The sequence below is a fragment of the Sporobolomyces salmoneus genome (assembly GCF_050403485.1).
Source record: "Sporobolomyces salmoneus JCM6883 DNA, S_salmoneus_JCM6883_v1_ctg53, whole genome shotgun sequence".
Classification (NCBI taxonomy): domain Eukaryota; kingdom Fungi; phylum Basidiomycota; class Microbotryomycetes; order Sporidiobolales; family Sporidiobolaceae; genus Sporobolomyces; species Sporobolomyces salmoneus.
Genome location: NW_027481110.1, coordinates 52347 through 74167, shown reverse-complemented (window position 1 = coordinate 74167; position 21821 = coordinate 52347). Strand labels below are relative to the sequence as shown.

At 51.8% G+C, this 21821-nt stretch overlaps 8 protein-coding genes across 8 annotated transcripts; 5 read left to right on the top strand and 3 right to left on the bottom strand.

The window, feature by feature from the left end:
- Nucleotides 1-425: 425 nt before the first annotated feature.
- On the top strand, nt 426-1622 carry JCM6883_000746 (uncharacterized protein; the record flags this gene model as incomplete). Its single annotated transcript, XM_076634185.1, has 3 exons — nt 426-851; nt 931-1177; nt 1267-1622. 3 exons carry the CDS (start codon nt 426-428, stop codon nt 1620-1622), a joined length of 1029 nt encoding a protein of 342 aa, XP_076485853.1.
- Nucleotides 1623-2166: 544 nt separating this feature from the next.
- JCM6883_000745 (uncharacterized protein) lies at nt 2167-2952 on the top strand (the record flags this gene model as incomplete). Its single annotated transcript, XM_076634184.1, has 1 exon — nt 2167-2952. One exon carries the CDS (start codon nt 2167-2169, stop codon nt 2950-2952), a length of 786 nt encoding a protein of 261 aa, XP_076485852.1.
- Nucleotides 2953-3595: 643 nt separating this feature from the next.
- Nucleotides 3596-5617, top strand: JCM6883_000744 (uncharacterized protein; the record flags this gene model as incomplete). Its single annotated transcript, XM_076634183.1, has 4 exons — nt 3596-3983; nt 4049-4305; nt 4364-4624; nt 4685-5617. 4 exons carry the CDS (start codon nt 3596-3598, stop codon nt 5615-5617), a joined length of 1839 nt encoding a protein of 612 aa, XP_076485851.1.
- Nucleotides 5618-7243: 1626 nt separating this feature from the next.
- Nucleotides 7244-9997, bottom strand: JCM6883_000743 (sugar porter family MFS transporter; the record flags this gene model as incomplete). The annotated part of the gene is made up of 15 exons (XM_076634182.1): nt 7244-7292; nt 7358-7512; nt 7652-7667; nt 7744-7822; nt 7893-7996; nt 8061-8087; nt 8149-8239; nt 8301-8452; nt 8515-8768; nt 8850-9075; nt 9144-9338; nt 9401-9521; nt 9601-9611; nt 9685-9783; nt 9870-9997. The coding sequence occupies 15 exons, from the start codon at nt 9995-9997 to the stop codon at nt 7244-7246; spliced, it is 1707 nt and encodes a 568-aa protein (XP_076485850.1).
- A 709-nt stretch (nt 9998-10706) lies between these two features.
- On the bottom strand, nt 10707-13599 carry JCM6883_000742 (sugar porter family MFS transporter; the record flags this gene model as incomplete). The annotated part of the gene is made up of 16 exons (XM_076634181.1): nt 10707-10755; nt 10812-10966; nt 11033-11048; nt 11109-11187; nt 11253-11342; nt 11473-11486; nt 11584-11610; nt 11679-11915; nt 11997-12052; nt 12125-12322; nt 12393-12618; nt 12679-12906; nt 13026-13117; nt 13228-13246; nt 13317-13415; nt 13481-13599. The coding sequence occupies 16 exons, from the start codon at nt 13597-13599 to the stop codon at nt 10707-10709; spliced, it is 1704 nt and encodes a 567-aa protein (XP_076485849.1).
- A 688-nt stretch (nt 13600-14287) lies between these two features.
- DUS4 (tRNA dihydrouridine synthase) lies at nt 14288-15853 on the top strand (the record flags this gene model as incomplete). The annotated part of the gene is made up of 8 exons (XM_076634180.1): nt 14288-14357; nt 14435-14519; nt 14584-14867; nt 14933-15083; nt 15148-15403; nt 15469-15513; nt 15572-15755; nt 15828-15853. 8 exons carry the CDS (start codon nt 14288-14290, stop codon nt 15851-15853), a joined length of 1101 nt encoding a protein of 366 aa, XP_076485848.1.
- Nucleotides 15854-15863: 10 nt separating this feature from the next.
- Nucleotides 15864-18845, bottom strand: DPH6 (diphthine--ammonia ligase; the record flags this gene model as incomplete). Its single annotated transcript, XM_076634179.1, has 11 exons — nt 15864-16015; nt 16089-16178; nt 16246-16338; nt 16399-16594; nt 16662-16928; nt 16996-17300; nt 17374-17804; nt 17874-17965; nt 18054-18114; nt 18211-18330; nt 18400-18845. The coding sequence occupies 11 exons, from the start codon at nt 18843-18845 to the stop codon at nt 15864-15866; spliced, it is 2253 nt and encodes a 750-aa protein (XP_076485847.1).
- A 120-nt stretch (nt 18846-18965) lies between these two features.
- TAH18 (NAPDH-dependent diflavin reductase) lies at nt 18966-21525 on the top strand (the record flags this gene model as incomplete). Its single annotated transcript, XM_076634178.1, has 10 exons — nt 18966-19381; nt 19452-19781; nt 19854-19984; nt 20067-20305; nt 20371-20529; nt 20597-20708; nt 20771-20953; nt 21023-21141; nt 21208-21305; nt 21378-21525. The coding sequence occupies 10 exons, from the start codon at nt 18966-18968 to the stop codon at nt 21523-21525; spliced, it is 1935 nt and encodes a 644-aa protein (XP_076485846.1).
- Between the last annotated feature and the right edge of the window lie 296 nt (nt 21526-21821).

Below are 21821 nucleotides of genomic sequence, written 5' to 3'. Positions count from 1 at the left end.
TCCATACTGGTCCGAAGTCTCTGTAGTCACAGTCTGCTTTCTGGGGATAGATCATAAGTATAGACTCGTGAAGCTCACTCCCCCGCCCGCCGAACGAGAGTCGGAACAAGTCGAATTGCAACTTTCCAAGTTTACCTTTCTCCTCCTCACTCATCACTTTCCCTTCCACTTATTCGCTGGTCTTCATTCCGACAGTTTGCTTGCGTACGTTCTGAGCACAAGTACCACATTTCCACCTTTCCGTCTTCTCCATCATCATCGCTTTCGATCACTCGCACAATCTCCCGGCTTATTCACTACCGTAAAGCTTTACCGCCTCGTAAGACCTAGTTGCGACATGCTGAGACTGACGAACCTGTTGTATCCACTCAGGTCACCTCCGTCTCTCCGTCCTCAACTTCCGAAGGCGCTCAACTTGAAGAAAGATGGTCTCGCTTCGTTCAACAAACTCGCCGGCTCCAGTTGGATCTCCAGAGCCTGAATCCTCGAGTGCCCCTGTGCGTCGCCCGGTACGAACTTATCAAGGTGCTTCGAATCGCCGTCGAAAACCTTCGCGCCCGTCGGCTTCCGGCGAGGAGGATACCCCTGCAGTAGCAGTCGCAAGTGGTACGAGGTCACGTCGAGGTGGAAAAGCGAAAGCGAGCGCGAGGACGAAGGACAATTCCGAAGTTATACAAAATAGGACGACTTTAGCCGAAAACGAGCTCATCACGACCGCATCGAAGGAAGAGATGAACGAATCGTCAGAGCTTGAAGCGTCGGAATCGCGTACAGCAGGAACACCGGGATCTGAGGAAGCTGAGAACCCATCAAAGGATTCGGATTCCGAGCATGTGGCAAAAGAGGTCGAGGTGAGCTCTTTCTCTCACGCGGGGATGTTCACGGCCGACTTACCATATAGTATCTCATGACTCGTAGCTCCCCGAGCAGCCGGAGCCGGAGGAAGAACCGTCACCGCAAACATCGAAAGCTCAACCGGTACTTTCTCCACCTGCCCCTTCTACCCTTCCTTCAGGTCGTTTGGACGCATCTGCCGTGGTCCCGGAAACAACGGGTCGAAAACGAAAGGGCTCTCCAGCCGTTTCGAAGCCGAGCAAACGACGAAAAGGTGCGGCTGAATCTCAGCTCAAGAAAAGTCTAGCGGAAGACACTCCTAGCGAATTGATTTGCTTCAAAGGTAAGCAAATTCCGAGCTCAGATCGATCTCGCTCTCTCCTTTTTCCAACTCGAGCTTCCCATCCTGACGACCATGCTTGGTGGCTGTAGTGGTCGTACTTGGAGACGCGAATGCTTCCGTCAAGGTTCAAATTCCCGCTCGTATCCAGAATGGTCGACGAGCCGCTCCAGCTTTCGCACCTCCCCTCGTCCCGATCTATCCTTACAGCGTAGTGCGCCGTACGTCCACAGACTCTACAAAGCCAACATCGAGCAATACCGTTTATCTGTTCCCTCTTCCCGACCGTCGAGTTCACGAATCGTTCCATTCAATGAAAGTAAGGATCAAGACCAATGGCGAACGTAGAGCCGCGAAAGTCCCCTCGTTGAAAGGATTCGAGTCTGGACAAGTTAGCTGGTTACTCGAAGCCGACCGAGAGCGATGTCGTTGGATTCCGGGAGTTTAACTGTTTTCCTTTTGTCTGTTTCGACTACCTTTTATGCCTCTACTCTTGTTTATTGCAGCTTTCGATTTGCATCGCATCATTTCGTTTCTGAATGATGCGAGAGGGAGGCTTCCGAAAGCTCGGATTTCGTTTTCGCTCTTCAGCGTTTCTTCTCTGGTGTGCTGCACCTTCGTCTCGTCTTTTCTTTCGCTTGCAACGTATATTATCTGAATCATAACGGATCTTACATCGAAGCAATCGCAGAGCCGGGAGCCTGAAGAACGAAGCAGCGGCGTCATTATTCTCCTCTTCTTCTCCTCTCGCTATCCTACGTTCTCAGCTCGACTCCGCAACACGTATCCGCAGCACAGGACTCAAGAATCGAATACACCGTCTCGCGATAGTATCCAGGCCCGAAGGAAGAAGGAGTAGTTGATTTCAGATCAAGACGCTTCAATCGGGTGAGTCTTCTTCTCCGTGCGAGTTCTCCGCAAGAGCTGAGCACTAATCTGAAGACAGTCTTGAGACCGCTTCACATATTCCGGCTCCCACCAGATCCGCTCAAATGAGCTCGACATCTCCTTCATCCTCGTCCTCTCCTTCCGACTCTACACCCGCTCTACCAGACCTTCCCCTTACCCCCGAACCACTATCAAACGATCCAGCAGAACTGACCCCCGATCTCGAAGACGACATCGATCTCTCCACTCTCCGATTTATCTCTTCGACTCTTCGCGAGACTTGGATTCCTTACCTGGGGTGGATCATCGTCTTCACATCTTTCGCGAAACTCACAAGGTTCTCGTCACCCTTCGTATTCCGAGCGACGAGATGGACAGCAGATTGGGGATTTTGGGGATTTGAGAAACTTCTCCAATTCCTCGCCTGGAGCTCGATGTGGTTAGGGATGCTCGCTGCAGTGATATGGATCTTAGGAGGGATTGGAATGTTGACAACATGGGCTGCGATCAAGGCGAAGCCGAGATGGAGGAAGGCACTGGAGGAACGGCCGGCCCTGACCAAATTCGTTGCGAGGGCGACAGTCGAATTCGTTTGCTGGCGTCTAGCTCGTAGGTGGCTGTGGAGATGGATAGGGAAGGGAGTACTTGCTGTATCGCTCGGTTGGGAAGCCTTCGCCTTGCTTCAAGCAACGACTTCTCGAGAAGAACGGAAGTCCCCTCGACCATCTCTCCCGCGGAAATTAACAGACCAGAACGAGCAACTGGAAGGTGAAGAACAGGCAGAACAATGGGCTAGGAAAGTAAGGGAGGACATGTTAAAGGAGAGTTTGCTGCGGCGGGGGAAAACGTCGAATAAAACTGAAGAACGAGAGTCGGAAACGGAAGCTTGACACGATCGTATTGGATGCAACAAGCTATAACACGTTCGTACCTCGTATCGCTTCTATGACTCCTCGATTCGCTGATGAGAGGAGGCGGCGAGAGAGAGACGATGCAGTAGATTTACTCGATCCTTCACACTATTCGCTCTTCACCAGCTGTCACTGCCTGTCTCTACCTCGTCGCGACTCTGTCTTTGACCTTGAGAAGGCACACTCTCGACCCTCGCGAGTCGCGTCCGATTCCTGACCCCCCCTTCTCGCACGGTTCTATCGATCGACGATCTTCCACGAGACAGACCAGACAGAGTTCCTTGACGGACAACGTGTAGGCGTCAAAAGTTCTTCCTGAGTAATCTCTCTCCCTCGATGCCTCCTCTTCTGACTTTTTCCGACTCCTCTCGCATTCTCTCCTCTTCAACGCTCTCCTCTCCCCCCTGACCGAAGGGACCTCTCTTCTTGGCGGGTGTCTTAGCGTCTCTGCTCGCTAACCTCTCCTCTCTCGCCCCGTCGCGTCATTCTCGAAACTCAACTACCTACTTCGTCATCTACAATACTTCCCGCTCGAACCCTTTGCGCCTCGTACTCCCTTTATGAGGACACCTTTCTTCCTCAACTCTTCACACACACCTATCCTCGAAACGAGACATCTCGCATGTTCGACTTTCACCTTCGCGGTACAACAAGCGAATCTACTCCGAACGATAACTCTCCCGGAAACCTTACTCCTTTGCCCGACAAGCTCTCTCTCCGCTCGAACCACCACTCCCCGCCATCGACGAACAACCATGACGAAGGAGATGAGATCCCACACGAAACAGGTCCTAGCCTGTTTCGGAGACCGAATGAAAGTTTCGAAGGATCCGCAGAACTGGGTGGAACGACTTTTGCAGAACTGCTGGGAAAAGGCGACGCAAGGGAAAGTGTTCTGATCCATGGGGGCGGAGCTGAAGTGAGGGACATCGAAGGTGGTCAAGGGGAAGAAACGCTGCGAGGTGGAGAGAATATCCTCGTTCTTCCTGGAGGAGGTTGGGGAGTGATCGGTAAGTATTGTTTCCCGCTTCATGATCTCGTGTGTGGCTCGAGAGTAACGCTGGTACGATCTCAGGACCGGACGCTCATCTCCTCTTGCAAGAACTTCATCGCTCTCGAATTTCCGTGGCGCAAGCGAGACGACGTCGAATCAGCTCCGGAGCGGGACTCGTCTCACTGCTCGTCTTTGGCCTCAGCTTTTGGCTACTCGTTGCGACTATCGCATGTATAATCCGGTTCGGGGGAGGAGGCCGCGGGAAATTGCGATGGATCACCTTCTCCGTGTATCTATCGAGCTTGCTCGTCTCGCTGCTCGTAATCAGCTTCCTTCGAGTAAGTCGGCGCCCCTTTCTATCTGCCACCTTCGTTACTGACTGAAGCCGGATGGTAGACTCGGCGGCCCTCGACTTTGGGAATGATTGCGCTGATTTCGACGACTTTCATTGCCCTTCTTCACACTTTGCTCGCCATCGTCAACTTTATCCTCACCTTCCTCTACCGAGACGCGCTCTCGATGAGCGGCGTTTCTTGGGCCGTCGATATCGCCTGGATAGATCTCGACCCAAGTGCTGGACGGGGAAGAGGGAGGGAGAACCTGAAAGGATGGATCATCGTAGCTGTGGTGCGGTTCTTTGTCGTCGTCATCGTCTCAGTATGTCATCTTGTCTTCCTCTCTCGGAAAATCTTCAGCAGTTGAGCTGACGAATAGCAGTTGGCCTGGCTCTGGGCTGTTCGCTCTTACAACCGTTCAATTCACACTCCCTTCGTCATTTCACCTCACGCACTTCCTTCTTCCGAGCTCCGAACCCTCCTCGATCGACACCGAGCAACGATCATCCCTCTCTCGACCCCGATAGATTCTCCGGCGACCAGTGATAATCCCGATCGACTCCCGTCTCATCTCGACCGAGCTCATTACGTCCAAGCGAGCGAAGCATCCGCTGCGTACAGCTACGTCAGCGAGCGCATGCGATCATCCTCGTCCGGTATCGTAGGAGAGGAAGGAGGAAACGCTTTGTCGACTTGGGTGCAAGCGAAAGTATGGCGGGGAGTTGGGTGGCTGTTCGGGGTACAACCTTACGACGAGAGACAAGTACAGGAGGATGGAGCGCGAGAAAAGGAGGACGCTCACGGAACCCGGTCGAACAAGGAGGAGGAGAATCTGCTGACAACACCATGGGAAAGTCGTTCGTTCCGAGTGGTCGACCGACCCTCTGTCGATATCGCCTCGTCTGATCACTATAACAACGGCGATGACTCAATCACACGATCCTCCCTCTTTTCGAAACGATTCTCGACCGGATCCAGCGCCCCATTGCTCCAAACTTCCTCGTCACCGAGCCCCGATCACGGTACAACCGAATTCAAACCTGTCGAAGAAACTCGACCACCACCTCTTCCCCCCAAAGACGAGCGGATCGAGTACTATGTACGAATGTCAGACGGTAGATTAGTACGCCGGCTTTCGACGATCGCAAGCCTCGATTTGAGGAGCGACACGGGAGAAGAACAGTTGTCGACAGCGAGGAGGAACAGGAGCGACCTCAGCGGGGATCAGAGTTATGTGAGCGCCAGATGTTCCGATCGGGAGGTACTTGTTGACAATATCGACGACAATCCAGCGGGACGAGGTGACGCCCGTTGAGCTCCTGATACCTATCTATCTTGCGACGTTATTCTTTGCCATGCCTTCACGTACATATAATAATTTTGAATCTTGCTTTCACCTTTCGAGTCAGTCCCTCGTAGGGGCTTTATTGCGCTCGGTTGAGAATTTCGTTGTGCTGTTCCGTGGCATCGTATGCGCTCTTTCCGAGTGAAGGGAGCTCGATCTGCCTGTTTATTCACCTACTGTCGGATCGAGTCATCCAAATAATGAGGCGAAGTCGGACTCTCGTCTCTTGCCGCTTGCCTTTCGAATCCTCATTCGTTACGTTCAATGAGACTAGTTTGGGCTGCTCGTTGTATCATCGTCTGTTGCTGCCGTGAGCACCTAGCGCTGACATTGTCTCGCAAAGAACCCAGACGCTTCATGTTCGCAAGTCTGCGGCAGGCGCGCCGGAAAGGCAGGCCCTAACTTCACCTCGCAGTAATTCGACTCATGCTCAAGTCGCTTGGCTGGTGAGACCTGCATGGGTCTAAAGGATGAGCGAAAAAGATGTCGCTGGAGGGTAGTTTATTGGTTTAGATAAATATATATGTCTGTTTTGGCCGAGTTGACATGAAAGTGACTGGGGGTGTAACTCAGTGGCAGCAGTGCTCGCTTCGCATGATCAATCTGTTCAACAGTTGTTTCGTCTCTGCGAGAAGTCCGGGGTTCAAATCCCCGCTCCTCCATCTTTTGCCACTTTTGAGCGGTGTTATCTTTTTGTCACCGCTCAGATTGACTTCCGTCTTCGTGCCGTCGGTAGCGAGCGAGAAGGCGACAGCATGCTCCTCGCTTTTCATTTGGTCCGTGCCCTCGACTTTGCGAGCAGCCTTGGTCGACCTCAAGTTCATAACCTTCGGGGCTGGTAGCTTACTCTTCAATCTTGACGCTACCCCGTATGCGTGAGCCTGAGGCTGATAAGGGTCGGGTCAAAGCTTTCAAGCCCGTCAAATATTCAATCTAGGTGACTATGTCACAGTCTCGTCTTGCAGGCCTCGTCTTCGAACACGAAAGAGAGGTTGGAAGTTCCGAAATTTTTTGTGTATTTGTTACTGCATTTGAAGCCAATTTGTCGTGAGCACTTGTGGTTTAGTGGTAAAATCGGGCATTGCCATCTGATTAACAGACGACCTTGCCTGGCCCCGGGTTCAATTCCCGGCGAGTGCAGTTTTTTGCCGAGCTCGCCTCGACTAGTTTTTTGGTCTCTTGCGAACGCTTTTCCCCGTCGAATCGTCGCCAACCATCTTCCGCGGACACTCTATGCGGAACGATAGCTAGAGCAGTTGACGAAGCTCCATGACTTGCACTCTATCTCGAACACGAAATCCACTTTTGAATCTCTCTTCTGTCACTTCTGTCCAAGCCAAGTGCGCGAGACGCTCTCTTGCTGGCCGGCAAGGGCTTGGGGCGAAGGTGAACGAAGGTAGCATGCCTGTAGGTTGCACAGCGAGCGAGAGGAATCTAACATGAAAGAAAGCGAGAAATATGTACGGAGGGAAATGTAAAAAACTCTAGGTTGTTGGGACGACGTCATGACACAGGCAAAGACTGCACGACGGGTGGTTCGCAATAAAAGAGAGCGTGGATATAAAACGAGGGAATTGTACAAAGTGCAACGATGACTTAGTGAGCATCGGCCGCATCGTGCTCGGGAATGTCTTCGAGACCGAGTCTGTCGAGGGGTTCAGATCAGCGTCAGATTCCATGACAGAAATTAGAACGAGTGAAGAAGCTTACCGAGCCCATTCTGCAGCGATTTCTGCTCCCGAGAGACGGGGCATCTCCTTCGCCATCTTGACGTACGAAACTTTCTCGACGTATCCTCGCGCGAAAATGACATCGATTTCTTCGAGCGAACGCCCGGCGGTCTCCGGGTAGAAAAAGTAGATGACCTGCGGCGTGCGTGAGGAAGATTGAGGGGAACGGCAGGGAAGCCGGCAATCGACGAAGAATAGCGAAAAGAGAAAAACGAATACGAGGCGGTCAGTGACTTCGATACAAGGTTAGGTGGAAAGTCGAGCATGAGCTTACCGGTAGGAAACAGAGACTGTATGAAACGTAATGCCCAGTCAGCGTTAGGATCAGAAGAGGGTTTTTTGACGGCCGGAATTCGAAAGACTCACTTGATAGCTCCAAAAAAGGCGAAAGTCCCGATTGCAGTCTTTGCGAGGAACGGTGGGGTAAACATAACGACGGTGAAATCTTGAGTTTACGAGAGGATCAGCTCGGGTGTAGTTTGACGGCATTTAAAGAGATGTAGAGAGGAACTTACTGAAGAGCCAATTATTAATAGTACTGAAAGCGTTCGCTTGAGTTCGAGTACGAAGAGGATTGATCTCAGCCGGGTAAAGCCAAGGAAGCTCAAGCCAGGTAAATCTGAACGAATGACGAGCGGCGGTCAGCAGGGGTCATTTCGTGTCACCTCTCGAGAAGCGCTTACCCGAAGAACGTGAGATAAAGGAAGATCCTACACGACCGATGGGCCATGTCAGTTCGTTGCTCACAGGATAGGAAGGAAGAATGCGAACCCGAAAACGGATCCTTTCACGACATTCGGGTGCGTCTCATGATCAGGGATTAGGCAAGCCATGATGATCCACATGGAAACGCTCTGACCCACTAGAGAAGACGGTTCTGGTCAGTTCCCGCGGGCTTGGGGAAAGAAACAACTTCGACGAACCGGTTCCGATGAAAAAGAGCTTGCGACGACCGACAGAATCGACGAGAGGGAATGAGATACAAGCCGAAAGAGCGTAGACGGTTGCGAGAACAGCTCCGAGAATGAGCGCGAGCTTGCGCTCGAGTCCGAGGTATTCTTCAAAGATGGGGGTACTGTAGCATATTTTCCACGTTAACGGGAAGACCTAGGCTGCAAATGAGAATACGATGCTTACCTGAAGTAGATGACAGCGTTGCAACCTCCAACTTGTTGGAAGAATTGAGACGAAGCACCGATGAGCATTCGACGAAGATGTTGAGTAGGTCCGTTCGTGATCAAGTCTCGTTTCGACGCGCGCGTCATTCCATCGAGAGAGTCGAGGATGACACGAGTCTGGAGAATGACCGTTTCAGACGTGTAAGGAGCAGGTTCGAGAGCGGCGACGACTCGTTGAGCCTCTTGTAGTCGCCCTTTCGAAACCAACCAACGCTATTGAACATGGACGGAGATCGGTCAGTCTACTCAGGACTCTTGATCGTGGGGGAGAAGTGAGGAAAGGACGAGACTCACGGGAGATTCAGGCAAGAACGCAATTAAACCGACGACACCGACTGCGAAGATGACTTGAATAGCGATAGGTCCTCGCCACGATCCCGAGCCAGGAAGGTAGGAGAATCCTAAATCGACCCAGTAAGCGATCATTGTTCCGGTTGAGATCATGGCGGCTTCGATGAAAACGGCGAAACCTCGGGACTTCGCCTTCGCACACTCTGCGTGCCAGGTAGGAATCGTCGAGCTGTCAATCAGCCCGCACACATGTCAGTTTGTCTCTCGCATATTCGCGGACGGAGAAGCTGAACTCACGTCAAGAATCCAGTACCCAATCCAGTCACGATTCGACCAATTATGAATTGTCCTCCCGCCCAGTGACCGTCGAAGCAGAGAACTTGGATCAGAACTCCTAGAGTAAGGACCATTGCACCAGAGAAGATCATCTTGCGGCGACCGAGTAGATCTCCGCACATGAGGGCGAAAATCGCTCCGCCGAGGCATCCCACCCTAAATTATTAAAGGAGCGTCAGTTTCAGTCATCAGGAGCGATAGAAACGGTTCTAATTTACTCATAAATCGCTACGTAGAGCGCTTGTAGGATGGAAGCTTGATACGCTCCTTGAACGGCGGGATCACAGGCGGGGAAAGTATCGAAGAAAGTTTGGGCCGAAATAATTCCACTCATGACACCTGTAAGCGTACGACGACATCCGCATCGACGTTGTCAGCTCATAGCAAGTCGTGAGGGATGTGGGCCAGAAGGAAGTACCTTGATCGTAACTGTCATTTGAGAAAAGCCAAAAACATTGTCAGCTCGATAGTTTCCTCTCCTGCGAAAGCGTTTCGAACTCACCCGAATAGTCCGAAACCACACGAAGCCGCAACCGTGATCCACCAAGTAAGCTTGGTGCCACATGTACCAAAGTATGTTGGAATCCCTTCGGCATTGACCCTGAAGAACGAACGACGAACGAAAATCTCGCTCCGTCAGTCAGTACACACAAAGCGAGCGCCTTCCAGAGATGGCTTTGTACTCACGCAGCTCCCGAAGGTAATTCACCTGCACCAGTCCATTCTAGTTGGGAACCTTCCGGCGACGACGAGTTGGTGAAGCCTCCGTTCTTTTCGTTGAATTCTTTGTTCGTATTCCTCTTGAAGACGCTCATCGTTCCGCGGTTTGTCGAGTCGACACGCACGAGTTGAAGGAAATAGAGAAGAAGGGGAAAGAAACAAAGAGAGAGCGGACGTTTCCCCGTCAGACGAAATCGCAACCTGGGGGATTCGAAAAAAACATCGCGAGGGAATTCGGATCCCCAAATTAGACCCCAAATGGGGTAAAAATGGGGAGGGGTCTTCGTGGCGGGGGTGACGTTTTCAATTTTCAGTTTCTCTTTCGGGGCAAAGCTCACCCGACCTCGCACGATTCTGATTCTCTCGCACGTGAAGGCTTTTCGATCACTCTTGGTGACGACTGAGCTGACGCAGTGACCTCTCTCGTGCTCTCACTGCCCGTCTCGAGAGTCTCGTAAGAGTGGTCTTGTCTTCATCTCGAGTTCGACGATTTCGGGTACTTCTCAAAATAACGATTCCTTTCTTCTTCCGCCAAGATGCCCAAGATGGAATGATGCAAATTAGCGCTTTTTTTGCTTCCACTCGTTCTCCCTTCCAAACCGCATCCCTGCTGTCCACTCACGAACCGAACCTGCACACGAACGCCGGACTCATCGAAAGTGAGTCGTGGTCGTGTTCTCCTCTCTTTGTACACCGAACAACGGAGGTAAAGCACGGGAAGAAAGGGATTACGAAACGATGCCAAGTATGTACGGTTACGGAAAAAGAACGAGAAGGATTCTAAGGGTGTCGTGAGTCGGCGAATCAATGAGCAGCAGCGAGTTCGGGGTCAGGCATTTCACCGAGTCCCAATCTGTGAGGGAATCTACAGTCAGCGAAATACCAACGGAGGAGAGAATCGAAACTTACCTTTGCCATTCACCGGCGATCTCAGACGTCGTCAAGGACGGCATCTCCTTCGCCATCTTGACATACGAGACGTTGTCAACATATCCTCGAGCGAAGATGATATCGATCTCTTCAAGCGAGCGTCCCGCGGTTTCCGGGTAGAAAAAGTAAATGAACTGCACGAAGCATCGCTCGTCAGCACATCAAATAATGTAGGAGACGAGACCTGAGGGGTAACGAACGGGCAAGAAGCAGAGGCTGTTATGAGAGCGAAGTTAGCGAAAACGTCGAATTGAGATCACGAGGAATTAGACTCACTTGATAGCTCCGAAGAAGGCGAATGTGCCGATAGCCGTCCTTTCAAGGAACGGCGGGGTGAGCATGACGACGGCAAAGTCTTTTGCAGGCATGGAACCGATCAGCCTTGAGCACGGGTTCGAGTATGAGGAATTGACGACTCACTGAAGAGCCAGTTCGTGATCGTACTAGCCGCGTTCGCTTGTGTACGAGTTCGCAGAGGGTTGATCTCGGCCGGGTACAACCACGGAAGTTCTGTAAACGCGACGAGAAAGAGAGGAGAAAAAGGTCAGTCTCGCGAAACACGGAAGATGTTGATGCTCTGCGGCGAGGACGCCCTAGCTGGATTGGAAATCTATGTGTGAGAAACGAAGTGACGACTTACCGAGCCAAGTGCATCTAGAGGCGCCCAAAACACGACGAGTCAGTTTTTTCAGTTTTCATTCGTGTGAGCGGTGGAGAGCGGTAGATTCGATATTGTGGAGGGAAGACTCACCCGAATACAGTCAAGTATAAGAACATACTGTATAAGGGAGGGAAAAGTGAGTAGGTACGCCACTCGTCGTAAAATCGCAGAAACTTGGGACGAACCCAACGACGGAGCCTGAAATCGCTGGATTGTCTGTACCCGGGATTAGGCACGCCATGATCAAAAACATCGCTACGGATTGACCTATCGATCCACCCAAGAACAGCTTGCGACGACCGAACCGATCGACCAAAGGGAAGGAAATGCACGCGGAAAGAGCGTAAACCGTCGCGAGAACGGCACCGAGGATAAGAGCGAGTTGTCGATCGAGTCCGAGGTAGTCTTGGAAGATAGGAGTACTGTCGAAAGGTAGGAATCGAGATCGATAGGTCAGGAAAAAGGGACTTCGCGAACGAGATCTGAGGAAAATTTCGACAAACCTGAAGTAGATGACCGCGTTACAGCCACCGATTTGTTGGAAGAATTGAGACGAAGCCTAAGCAATGCATTTCGATCCAGTCAGTCTTCGACGTCGAGTAATCGCGACAGAGAAAGAAGAAAAACTGACACCAATGAGCATTCGGCGGAAATGTTGCGTGGGTCCGTTCGTGAGGAGATCCTTCTTTTTGGCGTGGGTGCGACCGGCGCAAGAGTCGAGGATGACACGAGTCTGAAGAATGACGGCTTCCGAATTGAAAGGAGCGGGTTCGAGCGCGGCAACCACTCGCTGTCCTTCGACGAGATGACCTTTCGAAATCAACCATCGCTAAAGTGTAGGCACAACAGCGCAGTCAGCGTCGGAGTATCTCCAGAGACGATAAGGAAGTAGGACTTACGGGAGATTCCGGCAAGAACCAAACCAAACCGACCAGCGCAAAAGCGAAAATGCACTGAAGTGCGATCGGTCCTCGCCAAGATCCTGATCCTGGGAGATACGAGAACCCGAGGTTGACCCAATAGGCGACCATCGTACCCGTCGAGATCATGGCGGCTTCAATGAAAACGGCGAAACCTCGAGATTTCGCTTTTGCGCATTCGGCGTGCCAAGTCGGGATCGTCGACCTAAGATGTTAGGACAGAGTCAATGACTGTGTCCTCACGTAAAGGTTGAGAGGAGCTTACGTGAGGAAACCCGTTCCGACTCCCGTAATAGTGCGACCAACTACGAATTGAGCTCCGGCCTCGTGACCAGCGAATGCCGTGACTTGAATCAGGACACCAACACAGAGGACGATGACGCCGGTGAACATCATCTTGCGACGTCCGAGCAAATCTCCGTACATAAGTGCAAAAATTGCACCGATCAAGCAACCGACTGTGTGGAAAAGAGCGGGAGTTAGCTGGATGCTTCTGCCGACGACCAGGAGGGGAGGACAATGACGCACTTTCATAGATGCTCACATAAAATCGATATATCGAAAGAGGAAGCGTCAGGCTAGGTCGAAAACGAGTTTTCGAAAAGAACTCACGCGGAAAGAATAGAAGCTCGCGCTGAACCTTGTACTGAGGGGTCGACTGCTGGGAACGTTTCGAAGAACTGTTGTGCTCCGATGATGCCGCTCTAGAAGGAGGAAGAAGAGTTGAGCAGACGAGGAGAAGAGGGAGAGGGGAAGGAATGAGGCGAGATGTGAGCGATTCGAGTGCTGTTCTCAATGTTTGAAGCTGACGCACCATAACACCTTGATCGTACCTGTTGTTCACCGATGGTGGAGAAGAGTATGAGCATTGGGCACGGAAGGAGGAGAACGAAAAGTCCTCACCCAAAGAGACCGAAACCAGCCGAAGCGGCCAACGTGATCAGCCAAGTGAGCTTATTGCCCGTCGCACCCATGTAAGTCGGTACTCCTGCGGCGTCGACGCTGAATCCATGAGTGTGACCGTCAGCTTCGATTCACAGCGTCGTTCGAGGTGGACGGAGACTCACGAAGCTCCGGCGGGTAATTCACCTGCACCAGTCCATTCGAGCTGTTGAGAGTTCTCGTCTTGCGAAGAGTTCTCGCTGAAGCCATGCTTCTCGTCTTTCGCATTCTTGCGAAGTCCCATCTTCACCTGAGAGTTCAGTTCGGGTTCAGATGAGTGTCGTTTGGCGAGGATATGGGTCGGGGATTTACGAGAGTAGACAGCGAAGGGCGCTGAGAGAGAAGGGACGGCGTAAGAATGGGGAAAGAGAGGAAAAGTGCAGGGAGAGAGAAGAAGAAACAAACTCACTGTTCCGTCGCTTGCCGTTCGTGGGGGAGGGAAAAAGGCGAAGAGAAATGCACCGTATGCTTTGGAAACTTGACAAGAGGAAGATTGGAAAATAACGTGGGCGATCGAAGCTCAGATTCGATGACAGCAGTGGGAAAATGAGGAAACCCTCAGCAGGAGGACGAGCCTCGCGAAATGAACCATTTTCCTATCCGGGAGGGCTTGGATTCGATTTCAGTAGGGGTGAATGTACCACCACGAGCACAAAGAGATCAGAGCAGCAACCGTACAGTGTACTTTCTTTCGGGGTCAAATTTGTCGAGCCGAGAGAAGAGTTATTCCTTGGCCAACGTAAGCGCGGAATTTAGGTTGCGAAAGGGCAGCGTGGAGGTTTAGAGTCGTCAAAGCTCTACTGTAGTCGATCGGGTCGCAGCGGGAGAAACGAGAGCATGGAAGAAGAACAAAGATGAAGGGATTCAAAACTTTTCGAAACGAGGACGCGCTTGACAGCTCATTCGATCCAGCACGACGACACTCGTACAAGATGGAAGAACCAGCACTCGAACTCACACCGCAAGAGCTACTCACTCAGTTCGAAGGCGTGAATGCCTGTGGTGAGTGAACGATTCTCTCTCATCTCTCAACTCCCTCAACCTGTCCATCCACGCTGAGACAGATGTCCCCTGAGAAGCTCCTATGGTCAGATACGGCAAACTACCGTTCAGATCAGTCGTTTCACAGTACAATACTCAACTGGTTTGGACTCCGATGATGCTGTGAGTGGAAACGATACCAGGGTGAAGAGACGACAACTGATTCGGGAGTTTAATTATCGGACAGAGCGACGGAGTTCTCTAGATCACAGACTGGAAGAGACGCAGACTTTTCGACAAATTCGAAGGAACGAGGTGTTTTCTATTTGGATGAACGGTATTCGAACCCTGCGACGGTACAGGAGTACGACGACTCGCCAGAGCCCAGAGGTATCCACAACGATCGACGCAAACGCCAGCGAAAAGTCAAGGGTCGACTCATCATTCAATTCGCTGCGAATGATCCTGTTCACCTCGCCGATGCTGCAGAATTAGCGAGGCCATTCGTCGATGCTATCGATCTCAATTGTGGTGAGTACTGTGCCGCTCCTGTTCTGCGAGAGCTAGCTCTGAACACTGTCGTGCTTTGTTCGCAGGCTGTCCTCAAAAGTGGGCGTATCAAGAAGGTATCGGTTGCGCGCTACTTCGCAAGCCTGATCTTGTGAGAGACCTAGTTCGTACGACGAAACAGCGCCTGGGATGGGAGTTTCCAGTTTGCGTTAAGATTCGAGTCGACAACGATCCTTCGTGAGTTCTCCCTGATATGTTCGAAGTTTCTCAGTATTGAAGTTCTCTGTACTCGTACGCATAGACGGACTGAACAACTCGTCTCAAACATCTTAGCGGCCGGCGCGGACGTGCTGACTGTTCATGGTCGCACTCGCCATCAATCATCGTCTGGTCACCCAGTCAACCTTGCCGCCATCAATTTCGCTCGAAGCTGTGCAAAAGGACAAGTACCCGTCATTGCGAATGGAGACGTGTTCAATATGGATGATGTGGCGAAAACGCGGAAAGAAACGGGAGCGGAAGGAGTCATGAGCGCTCGGGGTCTACTCGCGAATCCGGTAAGTTCTTCCCTCTTGACGATTGCAAGCTAGTAATGCTTCACTCACTGTCATTACATCAATAGGCATTGTTCTCGGGATACGAAGAAACCCCGCTCGAAGCGATTTATGTACGTTTCCGATTTCGTCTCCTCTCCTTTGCCCTCGCGCTAATCTCTGTGCTTGCAGTCTTTCATCTACTTTTCCGTCTCTCAGTCGCTTCTCTTCCCCCTCTTCCATCGACACTTGGCTTACATGCTCGAATCGAGGTTTACAACGAGGAAAGAACGAATCTATTTCAATAGTTTGGCGAGCCACGCTGGAGTCCTAGACTGGTGCGAGCAGAGATTCGGCAACGAACAGGGTTGGGGCAGTATGTTTTTCTCTCCTTTCTCTTTCTCTCTCGATCGTAGCCGAGACAAGTCGATCGCTTTTGTCGAAACAGTGAAATCCGCTACCGTTTCTAGATAGCCCGTTCTGTCTACTCTTCCACCACACTGGCCACTACGACAAATGCGACATCGTGACTATCGCAGTCCTCGAGGCTATCGATCGACTTCGAACCGACGAAAGTGATCGATGCCAGCTTCGATAACCCGCTAGAAAGGAACAAGTTCTCCGCAAGTTGTCGAACTAGAGCAAGAAGCGAAGGAGAAATTCAAGTTAGAACTCGGTCAACGGGCAAGAGAAAAGTACCGAGACGTACCTCTCGAAACAGTAAACTGAGGACGATGAAACGCTTTGATCGAATGCAATGTTCCGATACGATTCAGGCCAGCTGGTCGGATCTTTTCATCTGTCGAGTCATTTGGATGTCAAGGAGAGTCGAGAGAGTCGAGAGAAAATCGTCATTGACGACTGACCGATCGAGCATCCGAGAATTCCTACAACTGAAGTCGCTTTGTCACGCACTGGCGAACACTGCCACGTCAGATTCTTCCCTGCCGCTGAAGACTCTGCTGATCGTGACGTATCAGTATCGTAACAACGCAGGACTCGGAAGGATGGAAGCACACCAATGATCTCTGACGCCTCTGTTTCTATTTTCCTCGGTTTCTTCCGCCTTCCTTCACTTGTCGCCTCGTCGTCCGATGAAGAGTACTCTTCGTCTGGAGCGCAAGGTACTTGACCGGTCTGCCATGTGACTTGCCATTCGATACTCGCAGAACGAGGCAATTGGGCCGCCGAAACGAAAACTATCGGCGAGGTAGACTTTCCGATCGTCGAGGAGCGACATCAGTTGCAGGACTCGGCATATTTGTAGCACGAGAAGACTCACCTCCTCGACGTGACCTTCCCTGACCCTCCAACCTTCTCTCGCTGCTCTAACTCGTTCTTTCCAGAGGCTCTCGTTTTGCTGTTCCGCGATCCAGCCAATCCCCCCCTCGTTCCAGCCTTTCCATCGACCTTCGGGAGCAGCTTCGGCGATCCTCCTCGCGTGTTGCAAGCTCAGAGCAATTTCGAGAGGGTAGTCGGGAGGGGCAGGGAGTGCGAGCGAAGAAGGAATCAGCGGGATTTGTCCAGCGATATAGCAACGATTTCCGGCCTTGAGATGATGCGAAAGCAGGTATCAGTCGTGGAGCTCTTATAGACTCTGAAGGAAAGGGACAAACAGTTATAGCTTGACTGTAAGGTCCGATATTCGCCGCTCCCCAGTAACTCAGACTTTGTACATGGAGAGCAGTGCGACTACTGCTCGTCTCGGTATCGCCTACTCTCGCTACACCGTCGAGCTTGATTCGAGATCGATCATTCGGCGGAAAATGAACTGCAACGCAGGCTCGAGTCGGAGGAGAACTTCCAAAGTATCGTGAGTAAACTTTGTTGATACGAGGGAAAAGGGGCATTGAATCGTGAGAGAGTACGAGGTTGAGGTGAGAAATCGATAAGAGCGAGGCTGAGTGTACTGATAAGAGTTCTGCAGCGTGGGAACCGACGGGAAAGTAAGCTTTGTGGAATCCCGGCTTGATACCAAACGCTGCACGACATACCAATGAGCTCCTCAAAACAACTGATTAGCTCCTCCTCGATCGAGAGGGTTTCTTTCCCTGCCTTTCCGCCTCCAAAGGCCGAAATCGACGAAAAATTGAGCCAATTGTCGACAATCGAGACAGAGGTCGGAGCTTCACTCTGATCGACACAGTCGGCCGTCAAGTTATCACAGATTCGAAGGTTTTCGATCGAGCTTGATGGCGAATCTGTCTCTTTTTTCCAGACTTGGCGGACTTTGTCCCTTACAGCTTCGGACTCTTCATCCAGAATGGCAGGAACAGCGACGCAGCGTCGTAAGCGCTCGCGAAGCTGGTCGAAGGTTTCACCGGTCGGATGTCCCGGTTTATCGGCGAGCGAGAGTCGAGAAAGATAGAGATGAGCGACTGTAGAATGGGGATCCGGGTTTGAGACAATAGTCCTTGTCTCTTCTCTAGATGCGTCAAGTTAACAGCATCAGACATAGTCCCTCTCCAGGGAGAGGTCGAAGAAACGGACTCACAGGACGAGGCGTTTCTGGAAGATGGGAGAATCGAGGGTAAAGGTTTCGTATTCTCCGCCTTCTCCGCAAATGTGCGTTTCGTACCTCTCATTCTGTACATGTGAAGCACGTCAGTATTCCATACACGACTGCCAGTAAGGAAAGCACGAGGAAAGAAATCGAAGAGATGGCAGCACTAACGAGTTTGTGCAGGATGGGTTGCATCTCGCCTAATGTCTTTCCAAGATGCTGCACTCCCAGTCTACACGTAGAGACGAGAGTTTGGCACAGTCAGAACCGCTTTGGACCACGTCAGGGAGGGACGAGTGAAGATGGATCGTGAGGAAGAGATGCTAACCCAGCGCCTGCGACTTTCACAAGCACGCTCTCTTGTCCGCTGACTACCATCTCATTCAACAATTCTTTCTGATCCCGCCTCCATAGGTATGCGATTGGGGTCAAACCCAGTCTCGAGCAGCTGAAAGGGAAGTTCGAGTCAGACTGCGAGCACTTCGCGAAAAAACTTCGACGAGAACGGGAAACTCACACGTGCTCGACTCGTACTCGTTGGTAGTTCGATAGAATTGCACCGGCAGCAACTCCCTCGACGTCTGGCATCGCAGTCTGAACCATTTTCAGCAGTTTGTACAGATCCTCCGTTTCATCCTCCTCTTCTTCGCCCCTTCGAACCCCCTCTTCTTCCTCTGGGGTATCGTCCTCTGTCGCGTTGATGTGGGACCTCGAACCGTATTCGGAGGATTGATTCAACGGTTTGCCGCGAATCGGGAGTGAGTAAAACGGCAAGTCGAGAGCTTGAGCGAGAGTCGATAATCCTGAATGAGCTACAGTTTGGTACATGAAGCTGTCGAGTTCATCTTGACCTTCAGGAGGGCCTAGAGAAGCGACACAGACTGGCTCTTGATTGTTGAGAATGCAGTGGTGAAGGTTGTAGATCGAATCTTTGCCGCCCGAGAGTAGCGCGACGACTTTCATGGAACGACTTTTGATCGAATGCGGATGGTCGAACCACGTTCCGAGAGGTGAGCGAGTCGAGATTGGTGATAAGAGATGAAAAGCATAATCTTTCCCTCTCGCCTCTTGTTCACACAGACGATGACCTCAGAACGATCGCTGATTATCCTACACGCATCAGTGACCGGCACAGCTCTAGATCTAGCCTCTCGACTCGCTCTCAAAGCTCACAGACTCGGTTTCTCGCCAAAAGTTCAATCAATCTCTCTCTTCCCGCCGGCATCGCTCTTAACGACCGAGGTTCCGATCGTCTTCCTCCTGCCTACAACAGGAAATGGTACCGCTCCGCCAACGTTCCTTCCTTTGTGGAACGCCCTCCTCCACCCAGAATTACCGAACGACTTCTTGGAGGATCTCGACTACGCCGTGTTCGGATTGGGAGACTCGAGTTATCCGAAATACAATTGGGTCGCGAAGAAGTTCACGAGGAGGATGCACACTTTAGGGGCGAGAGAAGTTGTCGAACGGGGCGAAGGCGATGATCAGAACGAATTTGGGTAAGGGGATACTCGCTAGGCAGCCAAAGCTCGTATCGTATGCTGATACCCTCCATGTTGCCGCGAGTAGAGTCGAATCCACCTTTCCCCAGTGGTCAAACAAACTCTTCGAACGTTTACAAACGATTTTTCCTCCTCCGCTCGGATTCAAGCCTCTCGACGACGCTTCTCTCCCACCTCCTTCCGTTGTATTCGAAGACGCTACTTCGGCCTCTTTGAGCTTGAAATCGAGCGCACTCGATAGCGGATCAACCTCGAAGGAGTATTCAGGAGAATGCAGAGCGCTCGAATGGGCTGAGGATTGTAAGTGGGCAAGGTTATCGAGAAACGAGAGAGTTACTCGGAAAGATTGGTGGCAAGACGTAAGAGAGATTGAGATCGAAGTCGAAGATCAAGCTTTGTGAGTCTCCCGAATCCTTCTCTGACCTGCTTGATGCTCACCTGTTCTCTTCCGATCACCGTCCGGCAACAGCTCGTATACTCCGGGCGATGTACTAAAGCTCCGTCCTGAGAACGATGCCGAGGAGGTTCAACGCTTTATCGAGACGCTCGGTTGGGAAAAGGAAGCGGATGAACTGAGAACTTGGAGAGGAAGGGATCAAGGTAAGAGCTCCCCCTTCAGCTCGCGGTTCTCGGTTATTGACTCATGAGCGATATTCTCTCCTCCCTGAATATCGTCTCACAGCTCATCCCCTACCGCCCCATTTCCCTTCTCCCTTCCGCGCGTCTATTCGTTCTCTCCTGACGACGGAACTCGATATTTCGTCTGTTCCAAAAGTCGGCGTTTTCGAGTGGTTGTCGTGCTTCGCTACTCAGCCCCGAGAAGCTCAAGAATCGACTCTACAGCAAACAGAAGATGATGACGAGGTTGGGGAAAAAGACATGGCTGCGAAACTGAAAGAGTTCGCTAGTCCGGAGGGGCAGGTATGACATCTTTCTGCTCCTGCAAGCGGACTCCGGCGTTGACCGTTTGTTGAGCCGGTTGACAGGACGATCTAAACGACTACGCGCTGCGGCCTCGGCGGACATTGACAGAGGTCTTGTACGAGTTCAAAAGAGTGCTGCACAAGCGCATACCAATCGAATACGCGCTCGACTGGATTCCGAGTATGCGTTCGAGAGGGTTTTCGATCTCTAGTTCTCCCTCTGTCAGTTCTCAATCGTTCATAGCCTCTACCTCTGACCGCTGATTTCCTCGTTCCCTGACGAACACAGGTGCACTCGGGGCAGCGAATCCAACTTCTTGTTGCGATTGTGCGCTACAAAACAAATCTGAGCGTGGAAAGACGAGGAGTTGCTACGCGTTGGATCGAGGACCTACCAGTCGGTGCGTCTCTTGGTTGGTGTGTCTGTGCACGAAGAGGCTGACCCTTCGCGCACATTACTCAGGTTCCCGTTTTCCGATTCGCATCGATCGAACAGGTCAACTGAGGCTTCCTCCATCTCTACCGCCGTCTTCCTCAACTTCTCCATCGGCCATTCCGGCAGCTCCGCTAATCATGGTCGGTCCTGGAACTGGTGTCGCACCTTTCCGTGCGCTCATCGAGGAGAGAACGAGACAAGGCATTCGAGGTTCGCTTGGACTCATCTGGTTTCTCGCTCTCGAGCTGCAAAACTTACGAGCCATCATCGATTGTCTAGATAACCTCCTCTTCTTTGGGTGCCGCTCTCTGACAGCAGACGCGCACTACCACCGATATTTCACCGAACTGGCGGAACGAGGCTTGCTCGATTACAGCATCGCAGCGTCGAGAGATCAGGCAAGTCTCGTTTTCGTTCCTTCCTGTGTCGGAAGTCCCCAAGCTGATGCTCAGTCGATCAATCAGGAGGAGAAGATCTACGTGCAACACAGGCTCGTCGAGCACGGAGAGAAAGTAGCGAACTGGCTGAGTGATGAAAGGGGAGGATTTCTATATATCTGCGGGTGAGCCTTAGTTCTCGAAGCGCACGCGCTGACGTGACTGACGACTTTCGCTTGAGTTGGATCGGAACATAGTTCGTCGACTGCGATGCCTCGAGCGGTGAAGAAGGCGGTTCTGTCTGTGCTGCGAACTCAAGATCCGTCATTAACAGAAGAAGCGGCAGAGAGTCGCTGGGACGAGCTGGAGCGCCAAGGGAGGATTCGCGAGGAAGTTTGGGGATGATAGCGAGCGAAAGGCAAAGTCATTTCTGCCGTTATTTGTATAACTCTGTCGTTGCAACATAGCAGAAGGTACTCCTGTCTCTTCTCCGTATCGTCGACTGCATCGATCGCAGCGAGGATTGTTCCCGAACCTCGCTCGAGTCAACCGGAGACTGAATGTCATTGCTTTCCCGCAGACCCGAATGCTGCGGGGTTCCTATCCTTCCATCTGCTTTGTCGTAAGGCGAACTTGTTTCGAAGCTTTGGCTGTTCTAGTCGACTCGTTGGTTCGGAGAAGGAGGGAGGTTTACGTTGTCG